This window comes from Periplaneta americana, chromosome 5 (assembly GCF_040183065.1).
Source record: "Periplaneta americana isolate PAMFEO1 chromosome 5, P.americana_PAMFEO1_priV1, whole genome shotgun sequence".
Lineage (NCBI taxonomy): Eukaryota > Metazoa > Arthropoda > Insecta > Blattodea > Blattidae > Periplaneta > Periplaneta americana.
Window position 1 is genome coordinate 185039275 of NC_091121.1, and position 20792 is coordinate 185060066.

Consider the following 20792-nt stretch of genomic DNA (forward strand, 5'->3'; position numbering starts at 1 on the left):
AGTTTATATAAATATTTTCCTATTCATAATGTCTATAAATAATGATTTTTTTCCCCCAGTAACAATAAACATGAAATACTTCCAATGGTACTTCCACATATGTAGCTTCATTTTCAGTGCCAATTAAGACTTTTATTAATTTGAATTCTCTACAAACTGCGAACTCAAAAAATGTCAAATTTGTGCACACTTGCAATAGAAATACAAAAGAAACTTTATGCGATTTAAAAGCGAAAGTGCACTTCTTTTTCCTTCTTTCATTTTGTTTCACCAATGTCTTTGTGCATGTAAACCTAGATAAGTTTGTTTAAAATACCAGTTTTTCCAACGCAACGTTGTTCACAACTGCCAGAAAAATAAAGATTATTTACAAACTTGTGAGCAATATAATTCTCAGAACTTTTCCATGCAACCTTGGTTTATATTAATTTAGGCTCTATCAAATGGTAGATGTTCAACGAATGTTAGGTATCGTACCAGTGAATAGGCCTATTATTTAAATATAAAAGATAGAATAACAAGACTGGTGAAAATAACCTGAAATATTGATCTACACTCTCATTTAACAATGCACAGTGAGATCTCCTGGCTAATTTCTCAATTTAAATTTTTTTTTTAATGTAGATAATCCTACTGATACCTATTAATACTTACTTACTTACTTACTTATTGGCTTTTAAGGAACCCGGAGGTTCATTGCCGCCCTCACATAAGCCCGCCATTGATCCCTATCCTGAGCAAGATTAATCCAGTCTCTACCATCATATCCCACCTCCCTCAAATCCATTTTAATATTATCCTCCCATCTACGTATCGGCCGCCCTAAAGGTCTTTTTCCCTCCGGCCTCCCAACTAACACTCTATATGCATTTCTGGATTCGCCCATACGTGCTACATGCCCTGCCCATCTCAAACGTCTGGATTTAATGTTCCTAATTATGTCAGGTGAAGAATACAATGCGTGCAGTTCTGTGTTGTGTAGCTTTCTCCATTCTTCTCCTGTAACTTCATCCCTCTTAGCCCCAAATATTTTCCTAAGCACCTTATTCTCAAACACTCTTAACCTACGTTCCTCTCTCAAAGTGAGAGTCCAAGTTTCACAACCATACAGAACAACCGGTAATATAACTGTTTTATAAATTCTAACTTTCTGATTTTTTGACAGCAGACTGGATGATAAAAGCTTCTCAACCGAATAATAACAGGCATTTCCCATATTTATTCTGTGTTTAATTTTCTCCCGAGTATCATTTATATTTGTTACTGTTGCTCCCAGATATTTGAACTTCTCCACCTCTTCAAAAGATAAATTTCCAATTTTTATATTTCCATTTCGTACAATATTCTGGTCACGAGACATAATCATATACTTTGTCTTTTCGGGATTTACTTCCAAACCTATCTCTTTACTTGCTTCCAGTAAAATTCCCGTGTTTTCCCTAATCGTTTATGGATTTTCTCCTAACATATTCACGTCATCCGCATAGACAAGCAGCTGATGTAACCTGTTCAATTCCAAACCCTCTCTGTCCTACCTTTAATTACCGGTACTGATACAAATTGAGATTTTAGACAGTTATCTGCATTGACCAAAAAAAAAAAATATATGTTTCCATTAAAAATTCTCCAAAATGCTAAAAGAAAATTTATGAGTGCTTTAAATGCAAACTTAGTAAATTTGGAGTAGGTCTATTAAAGTACTAAAAATCAACAACTGTGTAACTACATTTCATGATTGCAAGTTATTAAGGCATTTTGCTGCAGAATACAAGACATCTTCTGATCATTGTGCAAAGTGAGTGCTTAATACAATGCAAGAAGGGACACACAATCAGTCTTTAGAATAGCGAACTACTTATAAACCATTTAATCAAGACAGACTTTGGACAAATAGCAACTAATTTACTGACAGTTTAAATGCTAAAATGTACCCTTTACCTCAATTGTGATTATAATAGGCTCCAAGTCCTTGTACTGTACTTGGACTAGTTTGGCTGCTCTTTGGGCAATTATCTGGTTGTCAGCTACAACAGCTCCAATCACCTGACCTTGAGTTGTGACCTATAATGTTGATAAGAATAATAATAAAACCAAACGTCAGTGAATCGAAATACCGGTATTTTATATCACATTTAAAGATGAGTTTTGACTAACTTTGTCTGCAGCAAAGACTTGGTCATCGTGTATGATGCCATGGAAATTTCGGAACTGTGGCGCTGGTAAATCTTTGGCTGAGAAGAATGCGTGGACACCCTCCATGGCTAGAGCCCCACTAGCATCAATGGATGTAATTTCAGCATGGGCTTTCGTACTCAACACCAGAGCCAGATAGAGCTCGTTCTCGAAGTGAGGCATGTCGTCACAGTACACAGCTTCTCCTAGAGAACAAATAAATTGATTAGCAGTTGTAACTTGACCATTGAAACCATAAGCACTGACTCTATTGCGCAGAGGGACCTGGACTCCGAAAAGTATAAAAGCTAGATCACTCCAAGTGTTTACTATATTGTTAATTTGTTATTATTGCTATTATTATTATTATTAATATTATTATTAATATTATTATTATTAATATTAATATTATTATCATTAATATTATTATTATTAATATTATTATTAATATTAATATTATTATTATTACTATTATTATTATTATTATTATTATTATTATTATTATTATTATTATTATTATTATTATAAATAGGTCAGTTTCTGTCAGATGCATTTCCAATTCACTGCTGGCTAAAGCAAGGAGATGCACTATCACCTTTACTTTTTAACTTTGCTCTAGAGTATGCCATTAGGAAAGTCCAGGATAACAGAGAGGGTTTGGAATTGAACGGGTTACATCAGCTGCTTGTCTATGCGGATGACGTGAATATGTTAGGAGAAAATCCACAAACGATTAGGCAAAACACGGAAATTCTACTTGGAGCAAGTGAAGAGATAGGTTTGGAAGTAAATCCCGAAAAGACAAAATATATGATTATGTCTCGTGACGAGAATATTGTACGAAATGGAAATATAAAAATTGGAAATTTATCTTTTGAAGAGGTGGAGAAGTTCAAATATCTGAGAGCAACAGTAACAAATATAAATGATACTCGGGAGGAAATTAAACACAGAATAAATATGGGAAATGAGTGTTATTATTCAGTTGAGAAACTTTTATCATCCAGTCTGCTGTCGAAAAATATGAAAGTTAGAATTTATAAAACAATTAAATTACCAGTTGTTCTTTATGGTTGTGAAACTTGGACTCTCACTTTGAGAGAGGAACAGAGATTAAGGGTGTTTGAGAATAAGGTGCTTAGGAAAATATTTGGGACTAAGAGGGATGGAGTTACAGGAGAATGGAGAAAGTTACACAACGCAGAACTGCAGGGCATGTAGCACGTATGGGCGAATCCAGAAATGCATATAGAGTGTTAGTTGGGAGGCCGGGCCGGAAGGAAAAAGACCTTTAAGGAGGCCGAGACGTAGATGGGAAGATAATATTAAAATGGATTTGAGGGAGGTGGGATATAATGATAGAGAATGGATTAATCTTGCTCAGGATAGGGACCGATGGCGGGCTTATGTGAGGGCGGCAATGAACCTGCGGGCTCCTTGAAAGCCAGTAAGTAAGTATTATTATTATTATTATTATTATTATTATTATTATTATTATTATTATTATTATTATTATTATTTGTAGGTAAATATCATACCTGTTGCTTGCTTAAATGCTGATTTATGTACAATTGGTCTTCCGACAAGATCTGTTTGCTTCTGATCAGGAGAAACCTGAAAGTTCAGACACAAATCTTCAAAAAGTTGGGTAAAAAGACTTTTAAACTAATCTTACATGTAATTATAATTACACTGAAATGCGTATATTCACTTAAATGATCTTCTCACTCAGTAGTTTTAATTATTATAAAAATAGAATGCGTTCATGTTCAGTGGTAATGGACGCTCGTATGTTACTGTGAACCTTAAAGCATTACTGGATCGCTACTATCGCCTCATTACAGACAATGCGAAATAGTACTGGCACAGTCAATTGTTCCTAGTACCCTCACAACTCAAGCTTCGTGACTGTATATACTAGACTGTGATGATATGTTGTCACACTTGCCCATTCTGTAGCCTAACATTAAGTAGATGGCGTGCGTTGTTAAATTCGCAACAGTGAAAGACTTTCTGGAATTGTAACAAAAATTAAGCAATTGCTCTCGTTCAAAGGCAAGTTGCCCCACTTAATATAAAACAACTGATAAAGGCCTTAATGTAACATTACAAGATTTGTGTAATATAACTCAGGCAGAAGAATTTAAGTTAATCTTTACCACTTGGAAATACTGTGAGCTCTTTGGTAGCTTTGCGTGGAATCCACTTGGTGCACTCTGATAGGTGTCCGGAAGTTTCTCTACTCCAGATACCATCTTCTGCTCCAGTTGATTGGTAATAGCAAGGTATGTCTTGAAAAATAAACTGGAAAAAACAAAGCAAAATTCATAATTCGCTTAATGTTAAGTATAAATTTCATTCTTAAATGCTTAACATTTCTACTTAATCTTAATTTGTTATTGAAACTACCGTCATCATTGTCAACATCATACCTTAACGTGAGAGATCTTCTATATTGGATCATGCCTCCAGGAGCACTTGGGTTTAAAGGCAGATCTTCGATTAGACATGAATATGCTTCTTCAAGAGTTTCTTTGCTCCACGGTCTGAAAATAAAAATGATGAAAAGTAAATGACAAAAGTGTTCCCCATTCTTCTTATTTCAAAAACTTTAAATAAAAATGATGACGAGTAAATATCAAAAGCGTTTTCCAGTCTCCTTCTTCCACCGTCTGAATGTAAAAGTGATGAAAAGCAGATGTCAAAAGCTTCTTCTAATCTCTTTGTCCTACGATCTGAAAATAAGAATGCTGAATATCAGTTCTCAAATGTTTTTTACACCCTCTTTATTTCACACTCTGAAAATTAAAATGTTAAAAATTAGGTGTTGAATGTTTTTTCCGTTTTCCTTGTTTCCGAGGTTTTCCCCAACCAAAAGGCAAATGCCTGGTAATCTTTTGGTGAATCCTCGGACCTCACCTCATCTCACTACATCTCGCCAAAATATTGTAAAAAAAATTGCAGAAAATTGTAAAAAAATTTGTAGAAAATTACTAAATTGTAAAACTGTAAAAATTGTAAAATATTGTAAAAATTGGTAAAAATTGTAATTGTAATATTGTAAAATTTTGACTTGTTCCACATCTTAAAGCTTTATTGCTCATGTAAGATCTATGGAATATAATAAATGAATGAATGGTTTGAAAATAAAAATGATACAAATTACATACTAATATCATTTATCATTATCATCATCGTCATATCAACCATAGGCCTTATAATTAATTAGAGATGAACAAAACTAACTGTCGCTCTCGCTCGCTGTGTTCGTAGCATTTGTCTTTCGAGTCTCGTCTCGTAACTCTGTGTGCTTCGAGTCTCGCTCATCATTCTCGAAATAGCATTTGGTCGGCGTGGAAAGATTTCGTAACTTTGAATAACATACATCATTGAAATAAATAACATTATGAATGTTTGAATGAGACAAAAGACAAACCAGACCAGTATCTTAGTTACCAGTCAATATATCTGGTTCCATTATATATTACTTATAGTTATTTAAATAGAAAACAATTCTCAAATAAATTTGCATTTCTAAGAAACATAAAACATAACGTTAATATCTTTTTACTTGAGATTGCACACTTGATCTCAAACATATGAAAAGAAAATTCCTAGCCTTTTAATAAGGGCCTAGTAATTAAATAAAAGATTGGGGAACGAATTATTATACACTGAAAGGTAGAGATGACGTTTCAAATAGGCTACTTGATTGTTTATACAACAGTTGCCAAAGTAGATAAAAGTTCAGTCAGGTATGAAAAACTATGGCGATTCAAGGCTGCTTGACGTTCGGGACTTCGGGAGTGATCAATCTCGATGTCTCGAAACACTCACAAGCAGTCTTTACGTCAACGACGTGACGTATACAACATTGTCGTGCGGGTTTTCGGCTTTGCGGGCGCTGTTAGTCTTGCTTTCTCGATCGTTGTTCATCTCCAATAATAATTGTAACATAACCTGATGATTTACATGTCAATTCCAAGTCAGGAATTCGAACGGTTAGTTCCTCCATCGAACGTTGACTTAGGAATATCGTAAATTTACTATAGAGTAAGTGAAATGCAATACAGTAGTCCTAGTGCTTTCTGAAGTGATAAGAATAATTACTGCATATTATGAACGGGAATATCACAAAAACTAATCTCAACATCGTATTCTATTTCGATCTCTGGGATTTGAATTCGAACCTTCGGCTGAAAGTACGTCGTTATCAAAATGACACGATTATTAAAGAACAGTTTTTATGAATTAATAATTACATATAATAATAAATTTTCAGTCAAATACACTTTTCAATTTGTGAGGTCAGATAATCTGTTACATCACAATATTTAGTACGAAGTCACTAATATTTTCGACTTTAAAAAGTCATCTTCAGGTGCATGAGATGCAAACAATATTTAAAAATAGGTGATAAGTTGATCTAGCAATTAATAACATGGTAAGTATTGCACGTTCTGGCATTTACAATTGTATGAATTTTGTGCCTCTTGAGGTAAACTGTACATGGTAAAGCTGAACACTGATGCTAGATTTTCGTATGTATATAAGACAAGGAGAAGGCACAGCATGATATTAACCTTATACAATTAATAATTATATATAATAATAAATTTTCAGTCAAAAAAAAAAAGTTTTTATGAAGTTTTGTGTTACAAGAGTTAAGTGACGTACTTTCAGCCAATACCTATTGAGGCTATTTGTGTGTATCGAAGATTTTTTATAACTTTACCAGGGTTTACTTAGGACCGATTTTTGGGGCTCTTCGAACTGACATTAGACGTCACATATTCTATGACGCTTTACAGCTATGTACACTGTGGTCAGCTTCAATATTGCATACATTTCAGATAAGAAAAACTCGTACTTACTTTCCACTTAGTTTTGCCTTCGTTTTCATAGCTAGCACAGTTGTAGGTGCCATTCCTCCAAATGCCAGACTTACGTCCTTTATCGTGTTAGTGCCTGGGTTGAATTCCACGTTGGCAGCCAAGTTGACAATGGCAATATCATCATCTCTTCTTTTGGCTTGTTTGTAGGCATAAAAGTACTGGTCCTTCAAACCGAAACAAAGCAATAAAATTACACCAATATTAGTTGAATAATGTTAGTGGTATTCATATGTTTCTTTGAAAATATCATTAATAATATCCCCTCTTTATTCACTGAGTAATTTTGGCACCCTCTTCTACTCATTCTGTTCCAACAGAACTAAACCTCGAATATATTACCTTAGTTTTAATCCATCCGCAAACTCACGGTGTTTCGCCGAATTAAAGCTTACGTAGTTATTTATGGATTTCAAAAAGGCTTATGACTCGGTTAGGAGAGAAGTATTATATGATATTCTTATTGAATTTGGTATTCCCAAGAAACTAGTTCGATTAATTAAAATGTGTCTCAGTGAAACATACAGCAGAGTCCGTATAGGTCAGTTTCTGTCAGATGCGTTTCCAATTCACTGCGGGCTAAAGCAAGGAGATGCACTATCACCTTTACTTTTTAACTTTGCTCTAGAGTATGCGATTAGGAAAGTCCAGGATAACAGAGAGGGTTTGGAATTGAACGGGTTACATCAGCTGCTTGTCTATGCGGATGACGTGAATATGTTAGGAGAAAATCCACAAACGATTAGGGAAAACACGGGAATTTTACTGGAAGCAAGTAAAGAGATAGGTTTGGAAGTAAATCCCGAAAGGACAAAGTATATGATTATGTCTCGTGACAAGACTATTGTACGAAATGGAAATATAAAAATTGGAAATTTATCTTTTGAAGAGGTGGAGAAGTTCAAATATCTTGGAGCAACAGTAACAAATATAAATGACACTCGGGAGGAAATTAAACACAGAATAAATATGGGAAATGCCTGTTATTATTCGGTTGAGAAGCTTTTATCATCTAGTCTGCTGTCAAAAAATCTGAAAGTTAGAATTTATAAAACAGTTATATTACCGGTTGTTCTGTATGGTCAAGTCATAGGTTGAAATGTAGTGTAGTAGGCCTACTTCATACCTCTTTAGTATAAGGAATAGTAATTGCAACCAAGACTTCATCAGGTTTTACAACTGTTCTCCGATATCCAGTGAAAAAGTTGTGATCCATTTTGACGCATCTTTTGCCATTATCTGCAAAATAAAAATATTAGGTAGTTAATTTTTAACATTACCGTATTAAAATGTTTAAGACAAATGTTTATATATAGGCCTATATTTTCATATATGAGGCTTCGCCGTTTTTGTGGGTTATTTTACGATGCCGTATCAACATCTCAGGTCATTTAGCGTCTGAATGAAATGAAAGTTATAATGCTGGTGAAATGAGTCCGGGGTCCAGCATCGATAATTACCCAACATTTGCTCGTATTGGGTTAAGAAGTAAGTTATACTCCATGTTGAATCTTTCGTACATTACTTTTAACACTTGAATATAAATAATTGATTAAATGGCGATCTTACTCGTGTTAATTGTGTAAGCACACATACTTACACAACACATCTAACCACCCCATACAACACAAACATGCTGCATTCAGGACAATGGTACACAGATTACTCAACATACCCATGAGCCAACAACACTACAATGAAGAAGTGAACACAATCAAATACATAGCACAAGAAAACGGATACAATCCAAACATAATAGACAACATCATAAGGAAGACAAAACAAAAACTCAAGAAACACAAAAACACGCAAAACACAACACAAACACAAGAACACAAGAAATACATCACACTAACATACGAAAACAAAAACACTCACAAGATCGCATCCTCATTCAGAAAACAGAAATAGGCCTACAACATAGCATACAGAACAGAAAACACACTACAAAGACATCTCAACACAAACAAATAAATACAACCACACAGGCGTATACAAACTCACATGCAATAGTTGCGACAGTTTCTACATTGGACAGACAGGCAGATCATTCCAAACTCGATACAAAGAACACATTAAAGCAATAACCAGAGGACACAATACATCTACATATGCCGAACACATAACTAATGCTAACCACACATACAATAACATAACTACAGACATGGAAATCGTACACATACAACCCAAAAACCAAAAACTCAACACACTAGAACAATATGAAATATACAGACACACACGAAAACACACCCTGATCAAATTCTCAACACACAGATCAATTTCAGAACACACACACTATTTGACACAACATTTCAACACTTTTCAACAATCGAACGCACCCACACAACAGGCAAGGAAGTTCGAGATCTAGTAGGTTCTGAGGATGGTGTGAAGGAGCACCGAAACAGCTGTAAGCCGCACATGCTTAACACGAGTAAGATCGCCATTTAATCAATTATTTAAGTTATACTGTATATTGTACTTTCTGACTTTCTAAATCTGTAACATTAAATTAATCGGGTTTTATACTTGTTTTTTTGAAAGATGGGACATGACAGGAGCGTTGCGATCGGAAAACAACTGAATATCACATAGCGTGGTAGGCCTGTTGCTATGGTAACAAAGGTTGAGTTGCCAAACTTGCAGTTTCCACGTGGCGAGTGCTTAATAGCTCTCTTGGCGACATTTATTGTGCACACAATGTTAGCATTGGTAAGTTTCGTCTTTGATTCTCTGTCGATTTTTGTATTGTTTTCTTACCTTCGTGTCAATTGTCAATGAATGTTTTAACGTCAGCCATCTTAACGAAAATTGCTAGCTATCATCGGCTGGCAGCGTGGTAGTTCATATTGGCAACATGGCACTGTAGTTCCGAGCTCGGCCGCTTAACTGTCATGTCCCATCTTTAAAAAAAAAAACAAGTAGGGGCCTATAGTTGAAATGTCATTCACTATACGTACGTACGTCAACAGCATAGACTTACTAAATAACCGCGTCAACAGCGTCGATTTTCAAAGCGTACTGCGCGACTCAACTGTTATCTGGCGTTGAACTGAATCCTAGCAAGCTGTGTGCGCGATGGGAGTTACAGTCTGTGCTTAAATCCGTGCATACAGAAGCGTTTCCCAAGAAAACAATACTTTTCCCATTAGACATTTAGAAAAAAAGAGTATTGGTTCCTATTTTCTTTATGCATATTTGATGTGGTTTATTATGCCCTGGTCTTCGAAGACGGCATTTAGTAGTCACTCTGTGTACGTGCGTGCGTATTAACATTTTTTTTGTGGGTAGAGTTTAGAAGTCTATTCTTTCATAACTATGAAATAAAGATTATCGGCGATATTATTCAAAATGTCACTCCTTACTTCTATGTACTCCTGCTGTTGGAAGGAAGTATTTACCCTACCTTTGCTATGCAGTTCTAGCCGACAGCCAGCAGCGTTGAAGATTGGGTTCAGGTCAGAGATTGGACTCGCTGTCATGATGTTCCCACCTACGGCCTGTAAATTATATAAGACGCAAAATGAGATAGCAGCTTTAGACTATAATAATAATAATAATAATAATAATAATAATAATAATAATAATAATAATAATAATAGTAATAATAATAATAATAATAATAATAATCAGATGCATTAAAGGGGCCTCCCATCACACATTATACTCAAAAAAAGATCAGCGGAAATAATGGTTCGATTAGCGTTTTTGATATTCGATAGGCATTAAATGCTACCAAATTAAAAATTTAAATAAAAAATTTAAACAATTTGTTACTAGTGATGTGATTTTAATCAGTTTGTATTATATTTTTGGTCCAGGGAAAAATATATTTTACTATCACTGCCGTTATTTCCATTTTGAAGTAGGCTACAAGTCAACAATATAAAACTGACTGTTAATAATTTAGAAGTTGGCAACATATTTTATATCGATTATAACAACAATACATATCGATAGTAGCATTCATACTATTCAACCAATAAGGAGATTGGCCCCTATAATGCATCTGTGCCAATAATAATAATAATAATAATAATAATAATAATAATAATAATAATAATAATAATAATAATAATACGTATAAAAATCCTACTTACGCCAACATTTCTAATTTGTTTGCCAGCAAACCAGTGTAACATGCTTACAATGGCTGTAAAAATTCTGGTCTTGTACTCTGAAATAAAAATATGCAATATGAGTATATAATTTTCATTACATAACCAGGATGTAAATCATGTAAGATGACCAAGACATTGCTATTTCTTATAGGGAGGAGTAATTCTGATCTCATTGTTTATTTATTGTGCTATATTCCAGCTAGACGCATTGCCAATTCACTACATAAGCTTCGCTGAGTAACCAGATTTCGAGCCGGCAATCCCGCTTCTCCCTAGACCAGCCTCCTTCCCGCGATCAGAGAATGCCATGAAATGATGATAAATGGAGATCGTACGGAATGCTGTTGATGCCTAAAGGCTGGGCCACAATAAACCAGGAACGGAAACGACAACGAGAACGGAAAAATGGTTAACGAGAAGCTTGCCAGAGCCCGCGAACGGGAACGTGAGAGTTGGCGAAGTTTTAACTTTGCATATAGCTGTTTTTCTGACAAAATAATCTCTAAATACTTTCTTCCCGTCAGTCTCTGTCCCTAATTGTTAATGTGATGACATGTAAGTGACACTTTTACAAATACATTACAATGTTACAGAACGTTTTCTGGGTAGACTAATCCAGAGAAACGGTCACCAGATTTCAATGTACAGATCAAGAGACAATATTACTATAACCGCGGATATATTTATACCTGGTTGTGATTCTATTTCCTTCCTTAAAGCTTGTTGCAAGTCATCCAACGTGACTGCTGCTCCAACCCGCAGACCCTCTGTCTCTGCATACACAGAGTTTAGTTCAGGAATTTGGTTTGGCTGGATGAGAACTGGATAAACCATATTTTTAAATTTCACTTCCACACCTGAAAGTATAGAGGACATAGTATCATCGACATGCAGTAATACAGAGTGTTTCACGACTATTTACCGTCCTTTACGGAGCTTATTTCCGAAGAGATTCTGAGCAAAAAATGTCATATAAACATTTGTCCTAATCTCAGTATTTTCAGTCACACTAATTTGAAGTTGTTAGTAAAATACCTTTTTTACTTACTTTTAATGGTAAAAGAATATTACAAATAGAGAATGAACTATTCAGAAGTATCATTGCTTTAATTGGCTACTGTTCTGTATGTATTTATTAACACTAAAATTGGGTATATAATTGGAAATATAAAAATTGGAAATTTATCTTTTGAAGAGGTGGAGAAGTTCATATATCTTGGAGCAACAGTAACAAATATAAATGACACTCGGGAGGAAATTAAACGCAGAATACATATGGGAAATGCCTATTATTATTCGGTTGAGAAGCTTTTGCCATCCAGTCTGCTGTCAAAAAATCTGAAAGTAAGAATTTATAAAACAGTTATATTACCGGTTGTTCTGTATGGTTGTGAAACTTGGACTCTCACTTTGAGAGCGGAACATAGGTTAAGGGTATTTGAGAATAAGGTGCTTAGGAAAATATTTGGGGCTAAGAGGGATGAAGTTACAGGAGAATGGAGAAAGTTACACAACACAGAACTGCACGCATTGTATTCTTCACCTGACATAATTAGGAACATAAAATCCAGACGTTTGATATGGGCAGGGCATGTAGCACGTATGGGCGAATCCAGAAATGCATATAGAATGTTAGTTGGGAGACCGGAGGGAGAAAGACCTTTGGGGAGGCCGAGACGTAGATGGGAGGATAATATTAAAATGGATTTGAGGGAGGTGGGATATGATAGAGAATGGATTAATCTTGCTCAGGATAGGGACCAATGGCGGGCTTATGTGAGGGCGGCAATGAACCTCCGGGTTCCTTAAAAGCCAGTAAGTAAGTACAATTGGGTATCCACCCGGTGGCAGTGATATATAATATATAATAATACCATTACAATAATACAATAATTACAGCAATAAAAAAATAAAATAAGCTTACTTCTAACTATAAATAAATAGATGCAATAAACCTAGGACTATAAATAGAAACTATTCTATAATAACGCCTACAATACGCAAAAGTAAACCTAACTTATAAGTACTTCTATTTCACCCAACTATTACCAATTTAAGTAATTACATATCAACTTACTTATATATTATCTTAATTAATTACATGACACAACTTAGTTAAACTGAAGCTAAAACTGTGTTGTTAATTGATTTTTACAGATTTTGTTTCTTAATTTTTAATTAAAAATGACATCATTCTTACGCACTTATCATAACAATTGTTATAAATCATACGACTTCAGGAACTTGAGTCTTTACAGTTTAATTATGCATCCTAATGTACAGTCTTGAAGAATTTACAAGAGTGGCGTGATTTGTAACAATTGTGAAATAAATGCGTAAGAAAAATGTAATTTTGTAGTTGAAAATTGAAAAAAAAAAAAAAAAAAAAAAAAAAAATCTGTACGAAGGAACTGTGTAACTCTCAACACATTTTTAGCTTCACAATATTAGCTAATTAAAGAAATGATACTCCTAAATAGTTCACTCTTTATCTGTAATATTCTTTTACTCTTAAAACTAAAGAATAATGGTATTTTACAAACAAATTCAAATTAGTGTAATTCTGAAAATACTGAGATTGACATTTTTTGCTCAGAATGTCTTCGGAAAAAAGCTCCGTAAGTGACGGTAAGTCCTCGTGAATCACCCTGTATATAAAGTAATCCAACAAACCTGTTGGATGTATTTGCCTTCAAAACCATGCAGAATTCAACAAAATTACTTTTAATCATACCACAATATAAAAAAAATATGAATGCTGAAATAGATGAGGTAACGTTGACGATTAAACATAGGAAATTGGAAGTCAGTCATTTTACTTTTTTTTTAATGTAAAGGTAATTTTGTTCTTAATTGCTTGTAATAAAACAAAAAGCTTTGTGTAACATAATAGAAAATCAAATATATCCAGTACAACAAAAATTAAAATTAATTTATTTTCAGGAAAAATGTTTCCCACAAAATATATTGCTCATTCTCTAATCTTAATGTTTTCCATGCACACACAGTGAAACTAAATGTTAATTAAACATTTCGCATTAGAAACTAATTTTCTTATAACGTGTATCTCAGTTTAACGTTGTCCGCCCGCGTGGCAACTTTCGTGTGCATAGCAACAGTAAACATATCGGCCACGCGCCGTATTGCGTTTACGCTGGTAATAATATGTTAATGTATAGTGCATACATTTTATCTTTCCACGCTCGCGGATGCGGCAGCGCACAGCGCATGTGCACACGCGCGAGCGCGGAAAAATAAAATGTATATTACATATAAACTTATTCAATTTAAACACGAACATGCTAAAACTGCCCACCTTCCTTTTCTAAACGTTTTTGGCACGTTTTCCGTCACTTATTCATGTTTTCTTCGGGAAATAGAGGCAATTTCCTCACTAGAGTGCGCGATTTTGTACTGCACACTTTATTTTTAATGAACCGCAAAAACTAAAATCATAGCGGCTAAGGTATAGGGACCCAGGGGACCACAGATTGCCACTAATGACTTTGTTCTTGATCACTTCATCAATCTCTTGTAGGAAAACGTTCGCTTCAAGAGCGTTGCTGGAATTTTGTTTTAAAAAATAGGTAATTTCGTTCTGTTTCAGTCAACTTTTGAAAAAATGTTTTTTTTTTTTTTTTGTAGGTTACTTTACAACGCTTTATCAACAGCTTAGGTTATTTAGCGTCTGAATGAGATGAAGATAATAATGCCGGTGAAATGAGTCCGGGGTCCAGCACCGAAAGTTACCCAGCATTTGCTCATATTGAGTTGACGGAAAACCCTGGAAAAAACCTCAATCAGGTAACTTGCCCCGACCGGGAATCGAACCCGGGCCACCTGGTTTTGCGGCCAGACGCGCTAACCGTTACTCCACAGGTGTGGACTTGAAAAATGGGGGTAAAATGAAGTTCAGATATCTATTTGCCTTAATTTTGTCTTGAGAAAATGACCTGAGAGTGCTTTCCCTGTTCTCAAACCATACCTCAGCTCGAACCCGGACCACCTGCGTGACAGGCTGAAGGTCTGATCACTCAGCCGCCATACGGATCATAGGCTACTACCACAGTCTAGTATATACAGTCACGAAGCTCAATACGTAGTAAATATGCATCCATAGATAGTTGCTAACCACTAGGATCGCTAATATCGTCTCATTACAGACAATGCGAAGTGGTACCTGCACAGTCTATTATTCCTAGCACCCTCACAACTCAAGCTTCGTGACTGTATATACTAGACTGTGCACTACTATGCTATTACAGGTCTGGATGGAAGCGGTAAGTGGAGTAAACTCTTCTTCGTCACTGAAGAAATTCTCTAGAGGCTTAGAAAACTTTTATTCATACGAAATCGGAGACAAAGCAAAATACTTTTATTTATGAAAATTGCCTCCGGAAATATTTATCATTTTTATTCGCACTGCACATTTTAAACAATTCTTAGAAATTAGACATCATGAAAGAAGATATCCTAAAAACTATGGGGAAAATGGCAAGATCAACAATGGACGCACAAAGCATTGTAACACTTTCATACAGCCGGAAAAATATTGCTAGGCGTGTTTATTTTTCACAGAATTCAACAAGGAAAGTATGTAATTTCACGCGAAGTAGGCCTAATTGTGACTTTTAACTGTTAATGTATTTTATCTTGTCTCAGTGTTTACTTTAAGAATCAGCACTTTCAGATTACGATAATAAAATAAATCGTCAAAAATCCGTATCTCTGTAGCATGTAAGTATTATCACATCTAATTCGTTTACAAGTCGCACTTACCACATACAAGGAATTTACACTGCTCTGCTTTATTACGTACGATAAATGAAGTCTGTGATTATAATACTGGGCTAATTCGTAGGACAGGTTTGTTTCCTCGCTCTCAACATTCTACACCTCAGTTCATTTTTTTCGAGGGTTTCCATACGTATTCTAGCAAGATTAATTGTAGATTCATATTTGAGTTCTACGAGTATATGATACGATACTAGACAGCCATTCCAGGCAAACTGGAAATTCCAATGAAAAAGTTTTTAGAAATATATGTGTATTGTTAGTGTAAGACATAGATAAGGCTGTAAATTTAAATACTCCAATGTTTTATTTTCAAAAGGAAAATATTTTACAAGTTTTATGGGCATTAAATAGGTAATAGGTACTTTTTGTTTCCCTAAAGTTTGCAGTACTTACTCATAGACAGATCAGCTGTATGTTTTTCAAGAAGCTATTGTTGGAGAAATATTTTGACAGTGTGCACAGCGAATAGGGATTATAAAGAATGGACACAGAGCGAATTTTCCTGAGTTTTGTTTTCTGTGTGCCGGCCTTTAGTTCCACTTTCAAGCGCTAGAGGTTGGTGTAATCGAGCACACGCTAAGATAATAGTTGAGTATAGAGTTGAAACACAGGATCCAAACATCGCCTACCTTATTGCATAATCCAGTAACGCTTTGCTTCAAATAAATTCAAGTTAACAGCTTTTCCTTATTTCTCAGTGACAAACTAGTTGTAATAATAATATTTTATATTTTAGATATAATAAATTATATTATAAAATAATATAATACATTATAAAATTAAGTATCACATTCGTTTAATATTTGTATATAATATAATATAGGTATATGGTTTTACTTCTCATAAGAGTTTTGTTTTTCCATTTTCAGCGCTATCAAAACATTACATATTTTAATTGTTGTTGGGGTCAACGTCTCAACTCTCATTATAAAGGAACTCTAGAGTCTAGACATTACAGTTAATGACGGATTTATTATTTTATGGATCCAATTTATTTTATTTGAGTACATAATGTACCTAGATGTATTAATTATGTGTGTTATATTTCCGCTGTGTCGACTGCTAGCTGGTGTGATGTCAGCGCCAACTCTAGGGAGAAAGCAGAATCTCACGCTTTAGCTGGCTTGAAGGTCATTGAAATCAGTCCGGCTACATCAAAGGTACCGACGCGAAGTGTCCATTCTTAATTACCTATACGCTGGCCTGCACTGTTAATTCCAGAGCTCCAGGATCAAGGAACTTTTTACTCTGTACTATATTCTTTCTGCCATTTATTTTCAGTAATTGAGTTAACAACAATTAGCAATCTTACAGTTCAACTGAATATTTTGACTTACAAATATCAGAGTTGTTTTGAAACTGGAGAAATGAAGACATTAACTCATCTCTAACATCTTTGACATGGAAGAAACAGCTATAAAATATTTACCGATTATGTTTTTGTGAACTAATTGAATGCCATGAGATTTGCATAGCTTTCACACGGACACTATGAGAATGAATCTCTTTTTTTCTTGCGGCAGAGACCTGAGTTTTACACCCACTTTTTTAATAAGGTGTGAAGTGAGTTCACAAATCTTGTAACATCCGTGACGGAACCTTTTCTTTATTTTCTGCAATAACAGTAAATTTTATTTAAACAATTTTTTCTGTAAATTGATACTGTTCTTCTAAATTGATTTTAATAATAAAAGTTGACAAAAGTAATTTCATTTCCAATATACGAGTTTGAAAACGGTAGTAAACATGTAACATCCGCGACAACTGGAATGGCTGTAGAGTGACACATCAAGGAAGTCTGGTAATGGGTGGTCAGCACGACTACGGACCTTTACTTGAGAAAACGCAATACAAAGCTTTGATAAAATGTATTACCTATGCAGGATTTTAATTCAGCGACGGTTACTTACCCTCAACGTCAAAGCTACCCTTAACTATGGCGTAGAAGCGCATACCGAACATCGTTACACTAACCTAAATTTAAAACTGTAGGCTAGCAAATAATTTAAATCGCCTCTATTGGCGATGAATTTGTACCTAGTAAAAATAAATATAATAACAGAAACTCACCAACTTCAGTGTTTCCAACAACAATTCGGGCATTATTATATTTCGATTTCAGATACAGCAAATCATCCAAATTGGTTGGTCGATACCATGTCGCCCTCTTTCCTCTGATGACTAGGAACTGGGAGTCATAATTGGAAGACATCTGTAAATCAAAATACAGGGTGTTAAAATAACTTTTACAACGTTTCAGGAATGATAGAGGAGGTAAAAACAAACATCTCTTTTAAGTGACAGAACTTTAGCAGATGCGCCGTTTTGCCGCTAGATGGCCTGAAGGAGTAGATGACTTCACTTCCGTCACAACACACACTGGTTAGTTCTGTTTGTGCACGACCATCTTGTAGGGCCTTGTCTGTTGCCTAACAATCTCCATGGTGATAATTATTTTGTTTTTCTACGCGACGTCCTACCAGAACTTTTAGAAAATATCTCATTGAACATCAGAGAACGAATATGGTTTCAGCATGACGGTGCCCCTCCACAATTTGATCGTCGTATCAGGAACCACCTAAATGCTACTTTCCCCGATCGCTGGATTGCCAGGGTTGGGCCGGTACCGTGGCCACCTCGATCACCGGACCTAACCCCACTGGATTTATTTTTGTAGGGAGACGGTTCATGTTCGCCGAGTCTCTGTACAACCTAAGTTTGCGTTACGTTTTTTCAATCGGTTCCCTTCATTTTCGGTGCCTTTCTCCTTTCCTATGCCTTTATGCTTTAGCTGCATAAAGATTCAGGCATATATGTATATTGTGAAGTTACGCATAGTAATCAGTACGGGTAATTTTTGTCGTTATTAATATGACTAAACATTCACAAAAATATACGTGTAAGTAAGTCAAACAAAATATCTTAAAAAAAACTCATATGTTCAAAGTACAGACTAGTATTGTGCGATGTTCAATATGAGAGAGGAAACCAAGACATTACAAACATCGTGTCATTTCATATGAAAAATTAGTCGCAAGATATGTGCTCAGATCCTTAAGCGGTCTAAAACATGAAGGGATGGGGAGAATTAATAATAATAATAATAATAATAATAATAATAATAATAATAATAATAACAATAATAATAATAATAATGCTTTATTTTTTCTGACAGAGTTAAGGCCGTAAGGCCTTCTCTTCCACTGAATCAGAGGTACAGCAAATAGCCCTATTTTCATAACATGATCGAAAAAACAAGACAGGTATCCTCATGTAGGACGAATGTCGGCAAATATCGAACTTCGCCATACTCGACAAAATGAACCGAACATATGAAAATTATACTATTGTTTTATGGAATTGTGGAATTTATTTTATATTATGCTGTTCATGTTATTCTACTTTCATCATCCGTATAGTCACACATCTATTGCTGCTGAGCAACTTTCATTTATTTGAATATTATGTGAATAATGTGATTTTATTATACCTTTCGTCTGTAATTGGTGTAGTAAATACTGCCATGCATTTTAAAAATATACTGTGATTTACTAATATGTATATTCCTGTTGATGTTTAAATAATTTTGTGCGAGATCGTGCGTATTTGCTTGCTTTCCGCACAAAACCAATACGCGGTAAGTGTGAAATACCACATTCAGTATTCCCAACGTAACACACATAACAATTTTCCTCTTCTTACCGCTTAAGCGTCATATTCATTTTACTGCTTTAGGTTTTTAACATATTATTTTTAAAGACGTTTAACATAGTAATAATTATAAATTGGAAACTTACCACTACAATTTCACCCAAATTGCACTGTTAATTATTGTTTTTAAATATTTGCAAAAATTAAGTAAACTCTACAACTCCACTAAAGTTACTGCATTTCGTGATGCATATAACATTAAGGAAGCCGTTTGTTTTAAGTTCGCATTTATAGACTGAGGGAAAAAAAAGACAGACGTATATTACGGCCTGCTGGAGTATAGTAAACACAGAAAACATTTTATAGGAACAATGTTGAAGATAGATATATTGTTTTCCAAAGTTGCCGTCATTGAACAGAAACCAAGATGGAGATTTCATTGCAAATAATTAGAAATTCGTCTTTCAGGTATGTAATAAACGATCTTCGCACAAAATAATGTACGATACACGAGCGGTATGTTTGTTTTCATGTTCTCGGAAATTAAAAAAGCTCAACTACGTTTCGCTTTTTCAATCTTTTCTTCGAAAATTAAAACGTCAACATACCACTCTTGTAACGTATATTACTATTGTAATACAAATTATCTGTAGGCCTACGTATAACTGTATAAAATTTCGCAATATTTATTCTAAATTCTTACGTAGTTCAAGGCATGAAGGGAGGGGAGAAAAAGAGAGGTCAACGAACTTGAAGGGGCAGGTTCGAACGAACATGACATATCTGTACCGCGAAGCGAGCCCGGTTCTACAGAGATTCTGAAAACTTGAACCGAATATAGCGCCTGTAATGCAAGACGCTAATAGGAAGACCCAGAATAAGATGGAAGACTGCTTTAAATTTCCTTATGTCGTAACAGGCCATAGACAGACAGATAATTTAATGTCATTCAGCACAAATGCAGCCCATAGACAACGTCAAAATATATAAATATATAATACATGGCCCCCTATAATACGAGTAGAATAGATCTAAACCTGTGTTGATGGTGGTGGTGGTGACGATGATGAAAATGATATTGTTGGTGGTACATTTTTCTCTTACAAAAGTTCAGTCTCAGATATTTCTAGACATACGTTCATGGACTCAAGAACAAAGT

The 20792-nt window shown here is 34.9% G+C and overlaps 1 protein-coding gene across 2 annotated transcripts in view; it reads right to left on the reverse strand.

Moving 5' to 3' along the window:
- The window catches only part of LOC138700325 (xanthine dehydrogenase-like), a 77107-nt gene that overhangs the window by 20943 nt on the left and 35372 nt on the right, over positions 1–20792 (reverse strand). For both annotated transcript variants that reach the window (XM_069826870.1, XM_069826871.1), the window contains 11 exons: positions 18053–18194; positions 11875–12042; positions 11165–11241; positions 10471–10564; positions 8191–8303; positions 7047–7231; positions 4605–4718; positions 4332–4476; positions 3711–3786; positions 2155–2378; positions 1939–2061 (listed from right to left, as the gene is read on the reverse strand). In XM_069826870.1, coding sequence (XP_069682971.1) covers positions 1939–2061; positions 2155–2378; positions 3711–3786; positions 4332–4476; positions 4605–4718; positions 7047–7231; positions 8191–8303; positions 10471–10564; positions 11165–11241; positions 11875–12042; positions 18053–18194 — 1461 coding nt within the window. The remainder of the gene's footprint in view (positions 1–1938; positions 2062–2154; positions 2379–3710; positions 3787–4331; positions 4477–4604; positions 4719–7046; positions 7232–8190; positions 8304–10470; positions 10565–11164; positions 11242–11874; positions 12043–18052; positions 18195–20792) is intronic.